Raw genomic sequence first — 12,290 nt, forward strand, 5'->3', positions numbered from 1 at the left:
TGTCTTCCAAGTGCATCTAATAATTTGTAGCTCTGTGTGTTTTAATTACTTTCTATGTAAGTGAATTCATTAAAAACAAGCATCTGCAATGCAATAGGTGTCACATTTTACGCAAGAGTTAGCTATTGGCATTGTAATAACAATGCTTTTATTTATGTTTTGTTTTTTAAAACCTAAATAAAAGGCATTGTCATTTACAATGCCAATAGCTCAAACTCTCGCAAATACGAGACCTCTTGCACTCCAAACGCCTCAACTTCTACGCTCCCAAACGCCAGCTTCGATCGACCGGCCACGCCCTCGCCGCCGTCCCCCGCATCCGAAGAGCCACCACAGGGGGAAGGTCCTTCTCCTACCTCGCCGCCAGGACCTGGAACTCCCTCCCGACCCACCTCCGCCTGACCCAGGACCACCTCGCCTTCAGGAAGCAGCTCAAGACCTGGCTGTTCGAGCAGTAGCAGACCCCCCCTCCCCAAGCGCCTTGAGACCCTCCGTGTGAGTAGCGCGCTATACAAATACTGTGATTGATTGAAGGCATCGTTGAGTTGCCTCTTTCTGTCTCCCATGGCCCCTGCAGAGCTGCCCGTTTGCTAGGAGTTAAATAAACAAGCCGGCGGTCACAACTGCGCACAAGAGACCCTCCTGCAGTAAGAGACACCCACTAAAGAAAATAGTGCTTACAGACTTTAGAAGATGTACCATGTAACAACTGTAGTAAAAGGACCAGTTCTCATGGGACTATACAAATGAAGACAAGGCGGTACCAAGAAGAGACTAACAAGCCTGATAACCAATCAGAAGCCAGCATATATAAAGGACAATGACACCAGCCAATGATAAATATGGGTCGAGAGTGGGCAGGGCTTTAAGTACGTAATCCAATACAGCATGGCTTGCAGAGCAGCGGATGCGCTGCCCAGGATCGACCTAAAAACATAGCTTTGGGAGTCAGATAAGCATAAGTATTTTCATATATATGAGAATTTTATTTTTTAAACGAGCTATATTTAGAGATTAAGGATGCATAATGATAGTGTCATGTCCTCAATGACAACTTATCAACACGGTAGATAGAATATATCCAATAATGTACCCCCAACAAATTAGGATACTACAAGTCACCAAGGAGTTCAGAGGGCTACAGAGGCATAGGGGTAAAGGCCTCAGGACACAACAGAAATCGGAGGCGATATGCATTAAGCTTTATAATATGTTTTTACTCTCGGGGGTACTTTATCTCATATAATTAATGGGTCCTTCATGCCCAGCCTCTAACAGAGAAACTGTTTTAGCAGGTAATGCAATTACATATTTTATTTTATTATCAACATCTAATTTGAGCTGCTAACTAGCTCCAAGCGAATAATACTTTTTAAAAATGCCTGTTTTGTTGTAAATACAACAGACAATGAATAACCTGTATGCTACACTAACCATCAAAGATGTTGTAATGCTAAAATTTGACTCTTTCAGCGGACAATCTGATACCAGCAGTTTTGCTGCCCAACATGCAACAAATTGAGATCGAGCAACATTTTCAAGTCACTGTTTTTCAGATTGCTTTTCTGTGTGAAATATGCAAACCGCCTGCTACAGAAGCATCACCAGGAGATACATTAGAATTCATGGGATGCTAATGGTATGTTATGAAACTTATTAAATTTACAGAGCGCATACTGCCACCCATAAGCATATCCTGGCTCTATAGAGATCTAAAAGCATTCTTGTGGGATTGATGACAGAGAGGGAGATTCCATGAGAAGGGCACAGACAGTCTGAAAGCTGAAGGCAAATGCAGAATAATGAGATGAAGATGACATATGTAGAGAAAAGTGTGTCTTCATTTGAAAAGAAACAGACTGACTATTCAAAAGATGTGATGCACAACAAACCTATTAAGGCTGCTGGTTAACCCCTTCTGTGCTCATGACGGATCCGCTCCGTCTTGAGCCTCGGTTGAGCTGTGCTCATGACGGAGCGGTTCCGTCATGGCCCGCTCGGCGCGCCTGCCCGGCGCGAATTCCGCGCCTGCGCTGGACGTTCCATTGAGCGGGCGGGGCCATGACGGAACCGCTCCGTCATGAGCACAGCTCAACCGTGGCTCGTGACGGAGCGGCTCCGTCACGAGCATGCGAGCGCCGCTCGGCCCCCATGCCCCCTTAGCGCTGCGGCGGAATTCCCGCCGCAGCGAAGGGGTTAAAAACCATTGATTTCTCAACAAAGTGTTGGCGCAAATGTGTCTTTAAAGGAGGGCTCCTGCTAGGGTGGCCGTAGTCATATGACAGAGCGCATTCTAAAATGTCTGCACCACCACAGCATCAGCTGCCAGGGTGGAGGCACCTTCAACCAGGTACACAATACCACTCACCACAGTTGTAGAGCGCGTTGATCTTGGCAACATCCAGGTTGCTTATTCCAGCCCTCTGCCCAATGAGTTCATTGGGGTCAGGCTTGGGGACCAGTGTTATCTTGCCAGGTGTGTTAGAGTAGGCAGTTCTGTTGGGGAAGTACAAATATTCATGTGATGGCACAACATACTTTATTGCACAATGTCCTCCATAGTATATTGTTGTCGCATAGTTTAGTATAGTGTACAACCCTCATTTTCGCTATCAATTGCACCAACATTCAGCACAGTCACATATTGCAGCTATTGATGTTATGTACTAATGGGCTCAAATACAAACCCTGTGTGTTGCCAGGACACCACTTTTTGTGACATTCCGGTGGAGCACAGGGCTTCGCCATATCTACAAGGCCGCGTACAGCAACCTTGCATGGCTTTTCATAGCCTTGTAGATATGGAGTGAAGCAGCACAGTCCATGTTGCTGTGTTGCCTGTCAGGGCGTCTGGGAGGGAAAACATAATTTACCAGGAAGTCTAAGCCACGCACTACCTTTACAAAGTGGTCTGTACAATGACTTGTCTCTACCACTGCATTCCATTACCACACAAGTCTTTACAAATACTTGCCATAGGGGAAGCAACGTTGGACTTCGAAGTCCAACGCTTTCCCTACTGTTGCGTGGATTGGAGTTGGAATAGTAATTTATTTCTCTCCAAAGTGCAGCACATTTCCCTAAGGCAAAGTGGTTGCTCATTGCAAAGACTTGAGTGATAAAGCAATGCAGTGTTAAAGGCGGGTCATTGTAAAGACCGCGTTGTAAAGCCATATGTTATAATGGCTTGCATGGTTCTGTCATACATCCATCAGGGAGGCGAGCCACTGGTGTTGCAGTCGGTGTTTCCACGCAACACCCGTAGGTGTTGACACATTCTCAGATTAACAACATGGCATAAATCTGGGAATGCGTTAAAACCATGCGCCTCTCCAGGGGTGGCTCTACGAAGACCAATGGCAATCTTTCTCCTTGTTTGTTACACCTGCCATCCTTAGGGCGGGTTCCACTGTCTTTTAGCCCGTACTTCCCGTATTTTATGACTTTGTGCTGGACTCAGTTTTTTGCTGGTTTATGAACTTTGGGCACTTTACCACTGTTGACCAGTGCTAAAGTGTGTACATTTTGATTCTGATTGGCTATCCATGGTTGGCATATTTCATTTACTGGTAAATCCTTAGTAAGGTGCACTATCGGAAATCTTGCTCTACGGCCAATTTCCAACTGACTTTAGGGAGTCCATTTGGCCCAGTGGATCACCTTGCCCTAAGGGAGAGGGTGGGATAGCTAAGAACCTTGGAGTCTGGTTCGGTGCCGATCTATGTTTCCGTGACCAGATTTCTAGACTGGCTGGGACTTGCTTTGGAACTCTGACCACCCTTCGAAGATTCTTTCCCCTCCTCCCCCAAGCGGCCAAAGAAACGGTAGCCAGAGCAATGGTGCTCTCCCGCCTGGACTACTCGAATGCCCTTTACATCGGGGCACCTGACTTTCTGATTAGAAAGTTACAGGTAGTCCAGAATGTGACGGTGAGACTCCTCTATAACATCCAGAGGAGGCTCAGCGTTCGTAAGCAATTGAGGGAGCTTCACTGGCTTCCAGTGGCCCAAAGAGTGCGCTTTAAGGCTGCAGTACTCGTTTTTAAAGCTCTGCATGGACCATGCCCACCCTACCTTGCAAAAAAGATTTGCCTTTTACCTACCGACCCGTCAGCTGCGATCGGCCTCCCGAAAGCAGGTGGTCGTCCCCAGATTTAAGAGAGTTCGCCTGGGGGGGCAATCTCTGATGGTAAGGGGAGCTCAGATGTGGAACGCCCTTCCTGATGCTCTAAGACATTCTCCCAACTTGATCAATTTTAAAAAACTGTTAAAAACACACCTTTTTATACATCAAGAATAGCTGTTCCCCCGATTACTCTGATTCAGTTTCTTCACCGTGCCAGGATAGTCCCGACTAACGGAGCGCGTTATAAATCAATATATAACATAACATAACATAACACTATATGTTTTACATATCCTGGTAGTGAAATACTGCCAATTTATGCAAGGCCTGTCTCTCCCATAAGTTGTCATTAGATGTACCTTGTAACATCTAACAAGTGTAATTTCAATTGGTAAGGGATAGAGATTTGGATGTTGGACTCCCTGATATCAGAATTGCAACATACATCTTTTAGTGCAGTTGGTTTTTAAATTGTGTGTTTGAAAATAGCACTTTTAGAAAGTGGGCATTTCTTGTTTAACCATCCTGTTCCTCTGCCTGCCTGTGGAATCAACATCTGGTTTAGGCTGACATGGGCTGGTTTGTGCATTTACTCTAGACCAGGGGTCTCCAACCTTTTGTGTAGTGTGAGCTACTTCTGGTCAGTGAAAATCGTCATGAGCTACTAAACCCCAAGCAACTCGCGCACTTTTCGGGCAACCTCCCCCGCCCAGTTTTATTGACGTTAAGCCTATTTCTTCAGAGCCCATGGGCCCCATACTGTGGCTTCAAAACAATAACACTGAAAGAAACAACTTTTTTTCCCTTTTTACCTGTGCACTGCCTTCTGCAGCACAGTGAGACAAAAAGCTAAAGCACAAGCCACAACAGTGACACAATAAAAGCACAAGCCGTGCAAGGGGAGGCTGATGCTTGTCGGAATGGGACAGAAAAGAGGCTCTGGCACCAAATTAAAAGCCGCCCCATAAGCCGTGTCTGATGGCTCACTGCACTAAAGCAGCCACTGCATGGGCCTGTGCTTGATCTCATGGTCACAGGTTTAAATCCCAGCAGGTCCACTCATCCTTTCATCCATTTGAGGTCGATATAATGAATAGCCTTGAGTTGGGTAACAAACATCTGTTATTCAGCCCCAGGACACCTTCGGGTAATCGTGTGCTTTGCAACTAGACCTGTTATGTTAATAAATATAGGGCAGGCAAATGAAATAGCTCAAAAAAAGTGGGCCACATTTGCAAAATAAGTAAAACTTAGACATGTTGTAGGACGGTGTTTTTCAAGGTATGGAAGACTACTTGGCTATTTGTGCTTGCAGCAGGCAATGTTTGGTACTATCAGAAAAATTTACAATGAAAAGCAGCCCACCAGCCAATAAAATCGGCACACAAATAGCCAAAAACCCACAGACAAGCATTGGCACAGACTACCAACCAATAAAATTGTCACACAAACAGACCACAAAACAGCCATACATAGCATCCTGAGTGGCCACACGACACCATGAAACAGTCAAGGCCTCACTGTGGAGAGGCCAGAGCTGGGAAGCCAGAGCTGCCTGGGTCCCTGAAGAGCACACAGAGGCCAGTGAAAAGGCACATTGTAGTCCAGCCCACCTCTGGTTCAGTCAGCACAGGCTCAGAATGGACCAGCTTGAGAGGTGCTTCCAGTGGCCTCAAACTGCCCCATGTCCATGCTATCGCCCCCTGCACCCCGTCACCTGTTCCTGCTCTCTGTCCTCCCCTGCTCTCACTCCGTGCTTCCGGTACCCCCTGTCTGTCCGGTTCTGTGCCACAGGCCCTGCCTCTGTCCCACTCCCTACTCACTGCATATCCATGGCTAAGGTCCCTGCACCTGTACCTGCCCTGCTCACCACTGTCCTCTATCGCTGCACTCCCCCCTAGCCCTTGTTCTGCCCAACATGTCTGCCTTTCTGCCTCGGCTCCCTGTCCCAACCCCTGCACTCTGTCCTGGCTCCCGGACACGCTCTCTGTTACTGCACCTTGCCCATGCTCCCTGCCCCTTCTCTAACCCTACACTGCCCTTATCCTGCCCTTGCTCCTGTCCTGAGCCCTGCTCACCGTCTCTGGCTCTCCCTCACTCTTTCCTTGGCCCCCTCTCTCCCGATCTACGCCCTAAGTCTGTCAGTGACATCTCGACAATCTTCTCGTCGAACCCTCTGTCTCTCTCCATCCCTACTGTCTCTCCCCAGCCCCTCTCTCTCCTCCTACCCCTACTGTCTCCCCCAGGCCCCCTCTCTGTCCTGCCTCTCATGGTATCTCTGCGCCTCCACTGTCTCTCCCCAGCCCCTCTCTTATCAGCCCCTCACTGTCTCTCTCCGCCCAAACTGTCTCTCCCCAGCCCCTCTCTCTCCCCAGCCCCTCTCTCTCTTGCTCCTCGCGGTCTCTTTCAGTAGAGCTGCCCCTCTCTCTCCTTCACTCACTCTCCTTCCAGCCCTCCAGTCTCTCCCTAGCACCACTGTCTCCTCCTGCCCCCGTCTGTCCTGCCCCTCACCGAGATCGATTCCTGCTGCGGTGCGGGTGACCTCACCTCCTCCGGTGCGGGTGACCTCACCTCCTGCTGCCGAGTTGTGGGGGCTGCTAGGGCCGGGGTATTTGCAGCAAATCATTGGAGCTTGCAGAAGTGCGGCCTGCTTGCACCATGCTCAGCTGTCAGAAGAGCTACAGGTAAAATCAAGCCCCTCCTGCGCCCCCTCCCCCACGGTACAGAGAGCCGAGCCCCCGGTAATCTTTCTTAAAATGCATTCCTCAATCCCCTGCACACTGTGGTTGTTAAAAAGCAAAATTTAGGAATGAGCATAAGCCCCCGCGCCCATGGAGGGTTGCCCCTGAGCTCCTCCGGGGTCCCAGGAATGGAGGGAAGGCAGCCCAGGGGGGGTGCGCACTTGAGCTCCTCCAGGGTCCGAGGCAGCTGAAGGAAAGGCAGAGGGGATATCAGTGGGCGGCGCAGACAAAGAAAAGAAATCTGTGAGTATTTCAGGCTGCGCCCCCGGGGGTGGGTCTCTGTGTCCCCTCAGACCTGAGCCTGCCTGCGGGAGCGGCGTGGACTAGGAGCGGGTTCTCGGTGGCGGTGGCAGAGTGAGGCAAGGTGGGTCGGGCCGGGGAGGGGGGCTTAGTAGTTGCGCCCGCACAACAGGACTGGAGTTCTAATTCATGGCACCGCTCGCACAGGCGAGTTGAGTTGAGAGCCCACGCCCAACACCTCTAATCGTCTCCGACTCCGGGTCTCACCGGCGGTGATTCTGTGCCCTTAGGGCATTTTCCTTTTTCCCTCGACGCGAGACTGCAACAAAGGAACGTCATCCTCTTCGACCCGCCCCACCCCATCTAAGTGCAAGCCAATTGGAGCAGCTGCGTTGGGTGAGGGCGGGCAACCGCCACGGAAATAAGCCTAAACAGCCCAAAATAAAACTAATGGGCTAAAAAATTGATCAGCACTCGGCGAGCTATTCAAAGAGTCTCGGCGAGCTACCGGTAGCTCGCGATCGACCGGTTGGAGACCCCGGCTCTAGACAGTCACACAAAAAGAGCTGAGGTGTATCCAACATATCCTGATGACCCATCACCAGGCTGATGGGTCTTCCTGACCTAGAGTGGTGGGAGGAGTTGTCACTAACACCTGAATAGGGCTATGCCTGTCCTCTCACAATGCTGTCTCCACCCCCCTGGAGTGCGTCTGGAGCCCAGGCCAGGCACAGCAGATTGTATTAACTACAAAGACTTCAAAGGCCAAAATGGGTATACGTATTAAACCTAAAACTCTAGACTTTTAGAACAGTTCTGGCTCAACAGAAACCTCTGCCAAAGAAAGTAGCTGAAGGGTTATAAGGAGGAATATTGCACCTTTTCTGTGTGTTGCTTTTCTGTGTTGGCCTGCAGTTGCTGCTTCTGCTTTGGAGAGTAAAAGGACTGTACTTTGCTGTATTTCCTGCTTGTGAAGTTTCTTCAAGGGGTTGTATGTGCATGCCTCTTTTTAAGAAGTCTCAGGACCATCAAATACTTCATATGCAGCATTCCTGAACTCTACTGCTGGGAGTTCTGATCTCCCTAGTGATACTAATTCCAGTTCTGGGCCCTTGGAGGTTGTTCCTGCTGCAAAAAGCATCAAGAATATCAGCAAAATCGAAGCATCGCCCTTCCAGCACCTGTTTTTCCCATGCGTTACCACCATGCAAGAGAAATTTCCATGCACAGCTGCCATCCAACTGAATATATCTACACAGGGCCTGCCCGCGGCCAAATAAACTGCCCCAGCCGGAATTCCGTGCACCATGTCTTTGAAGTCCGAGACCACCACACTGACTCTGATGCAGGCCCTGCTGTGTGGCTGAAAGAATCAATGCATCATTGGAGCAAAGCTGAAGAAAGCAATGTAGCACCTGTTTGCCACCAGCATAGCGACCTACAGCTCGAACGGATTTCCACTCATTAGACCTGTGCGGCAAGGTTTTCCAATGCATCACACACAGACCAGAACAGACTTGAATTTTGACGCCTTACTTTCCTCTACAGTCCTGATTCAATGCAACATTTCTCCTGCATGCAGCAGAATTGACACATCGCCTCCTAAAGGACTAAGGAAATGACGCATCACTTCTCTCCACTGTGGCTGTTTTCTATGTGAAATTTTGATGCAATCGGAGGTACTTTGTATAAAATCACTGCATCCATAGTTTCCTATAGACAGAATTGCTAAAACCTTGAAAAAATGAACAATTGTGCGCCGAGCACTCCTATTGTGATTCCAAATTTTACCAAATCTAAACCTGATATTGTGATCTGTGTGCAGCGACTGAATGAGTGTACCCTAACACTCTACAGAATAGCATGAAAATGTGGCTGGTTAACAAACAGTTAACGCAGGCTCAGTAGCGCACAACTAAATAAAATCTATTGATCAAACCTGTTTAAACCTTTTCTTTAAAGAAACATATTCTTTAATCATATGTTTTACTCATCAGTTGAACTTATTTCAGCACAACATTTTGTATTTATACATAAACACTTTTTGAATCAAAATCATACAACTTTATACATTGACAATACATTGAATTTTCTTGTATGCATCATAATTCGCCCGCCCAATGCATTTCGGGACAAATGTAGAGTCCCTTCGTCAGGGGCAATGCTGCAAAATAACATAAACAGGCACATCAGTCTCTATGTTGTACATGATTCACTTCAGTTTAAATCATACCTCCACCAAAAAAAGTCAAAAAGAAAAAACACCCAAAGTGTAGTTACCAGCAAGCATCTAAACCCTAAAAGAAACATAACCAACTACTCACATTTATACACTATTGAATACACTTATTGCGAGCTTCGATCTGCCTCGGTCCAAATAAACTATAAAAAAGCAAAATAGACAAAATCAGCCTGCCTCCTCTGTATACGTGCGTGAAAAAAGTCTAACTACCAAGCAGTCAATCACTATACAGAAGCGTACCTGTCTTTTCTTTCGAAATCCCGTGTTCTGAAAACCTTTTGCCTCTTAATGTGTTATCAGGAATTCGATATCCCTCTGTAGAAAAAATAGAGTGCCTAAATGCACGATCCGGTTCCAAAAATTATACTACAAGAGGTTCTGCAACCTTGCTCAGTATTAAATCCTTACCGCGTCAAACAGCAACTTGAACTCGTCAAACAATCTTCGCGTACACCTATTCTGTTTACCTACTCAAAACCGGACAAAACGAGTCGATGTTGTACCGTTTCCTTGAATATACAGAATCAGTGTACTACGCGAAGACCCTAACTACAAGGATTCCCACGTATACCAGTTATATTAAACGAAGCCACAAGTATAGGTTTCAACCTCGAGATGTTTCAAGCCACAATAAAACTTTATTGAAAGCTGTAAGCACACAGGTGTTGCTAGATTCAATAGATATAACGTGACCAGCCAATTTCTTCACCAAAAATACGTGAAACTAAGTAGAGAGAAAAAAAATAAATAAAAATAAGGAAAAAGAGTTGAAAGGAATCAAATATACGTAAAGAGTATACATAAAAAACAGTGGTCACTGAAAAACATTCTGTATATTCAAGGAAACGGTACAACATCGACTCGTTTTGTCCGGTTTTGAGTAGGTAAACAGAATAGGTGGCGATTACATTCAACAGCAGAGCCTTGTTACCGGAGTTACGGACGACGTATGTGAAATTGCCATGACATCTCGTATCTGATTGGTTAAGCAGAGTGTTGTTGTAACCAATGGGGAGGAAGGTTACAGTAGTTAAACCCAGATTCGATTCAGTTGAACGCAAACGCGGGAGACTCTGAACGTCGGAAGGTGTACGCGAAGATTGTTTGACGAGTTCAAGTTGCTGTTTGACGCGGTAAGGATTTAATACTGAGCAAGGTTGCAGAACCTCTTGTAGTATAATTTTTGGAACCGGATCGTGCATTTAGGCACTCTATTTTTTCTACAGAGGGATATCGAATTCCTGATAACACATTAAGAGGCAAAAGGTTTTCAGAACACGGGATTTCGAAAGAAAAGACAGGTACGCTTCTGTATAGTGATTGACTGCTTGGTAGTTAGACTTTTTTCACGCACGTATACAGAGGAGGCAGGCTGATTTTGTCTATTTTGCTTTTTTATAGTTTATTTGGACCGAGGCAGATCGAAGCTCGCAATAAGTGTATTCAATAGTGTATAAATGTGAGTAGTTGGTTATGTTTCTTTTAGGGTTTAGATGCTTGCTGGTAACTACACTTTGGGTGTTTTTTCTTTTTGACTTTTTTTGGTGGAGGTATGATTTAAACTGAAGTGAATCATGTACAACATAGAGACTGATGTGCCTGTTTATGTTATTTTGCAGCATTGCCCCTGACGAAGGGACTCTACATTTGTCCCGAAATGCATTGGGCGGGCGAATTATGATGCATACAAGAAAATTCAATGTATTGTCAATGTATAAAGTTGTATGATTTTGATTCAAAAAGTGTTTATGTATAAATACAAAATGTTGTGCTGAAATAAGTTCAACTGATGAGTAAAACATATGATTAAAGAATATGTTTCTTTAAAGAAAAGGTTTAAACAGGTTTGATCAATAGATTTTATTTAGTTGTGCGCTACTGAGCCTGCGTTAACTGTTTGTTAACCAGCCACATTTTCATGAAAACCTTGAAAAAGTCATATTTTTAGTTGTGTATGTTGAATTACTACTGTTTTGGTCTTGTTTGCTTTAGATAAAGATACTTTATTTTTCTAAACTAGTGTAATGTCCATTTATAGTGTTTTCACGGTCAGGCCCTCCAGCTTTTCGCGATTCACGATAAAATCGTCAAATCGCCGGACTACCGCGATGGCCGCGATATTTGCAATTATTGCCGCGATATTTACAAAAAAGCTTTGGCAAAACAAACAATGCTCTTTTATTGGCTGTGGGTGCACACGTCACTACGTGCCCCCATCCAGCCGTCCAATACCTGCTTTCTCCTGGTATGGGAGAATCAATGTGCACCGGGTCATGGTGACCACCTATTGAAGTGTGTTTTCTGCTGATTGGATATAGACTTTCATCAGGAAAGTCCGAGGTTGCACTGCCCGACCTGTTTCTTCTAAATTTAGTCTGGAAAATTCGATGGCAAGACACCCTTTTGATAGAAGATATTTGTGCCTGCAATTATAATGATTCCGTATCAAGTTGGAAAAACAAGTGATCTCCCAACAAGTTGCGTTATTCTAATTACCTCAAATCACATACCTACATTATGTGACCAAAACACGGGATTAGATATAGCAGATGGGGGTAAAGGAATTTCTGTGAACAACCACTGGAGGGCAGCAAACCAAAGTAATTATAATTTAATGGCCCCAAACGTAGGCCCGGTGCAAGGTTAGTCAAGTTAGGGAAGGAAATCGTTTTCTCACAAATAGTCCGTTTTTCAGTTTCAAAATGCTTTATTCGGTTTGTACAGGTACAACCATATAGCAACATTCATGAATGCAATTGAAGTCACTTTTGTAAAAGATTAAAGAATAATGAAACTTTCTAAAAAACAATTACATTAATTCAGCCAATCAAGTTAAAACCTGCAAGATATCACATTTATGTACAGTAGAAAATAATCACTATATGTAGCGTCAATTTAAACATTTGATGCAAGGCATGCCGTGGGATGGTACTTAACAAGAG

At 45.8% G+C, this 12,290-nt stretch overlaps 1 protein-coding gene across 1 annotated transcript in view; it reads right to left on the bottom strand.

The window, feature by feature from the left end:
* The window catches only part of LOC147729328 (astacin-like metalloendopeptidase), a 335,057-nt gene that overhangs the window by 128,708 nt on the left and 194,059 nt on the right, over positions 1-12,290 (bottom strand). Inside the window, exon 6 of the mRNA XM_086959823.1 lies at positions 2,369-2,496. Within this exon, the coding sequence (XP_086815949.1) occupies positions 2,369-2,496 (128 nt within the window). The remainder of the gene's footprint in view (positions 1-2,368; positions 2,497-12,290) is intronic.

The sequence above is a fragment of the Lissotriton vulgaris genome, chromosome 2_2 (assembly GCF_964263255.1).
Source record: "Lissotriton vulgaris chromosome 2_2, aLisVul1.2, whole genome shotgun sequence".
NCBI lineage: Eukaryota > Metazoa > Chordata > Amphibia > Caudata > Salamandridae > Lissotriton > Lissotriton vulgaris.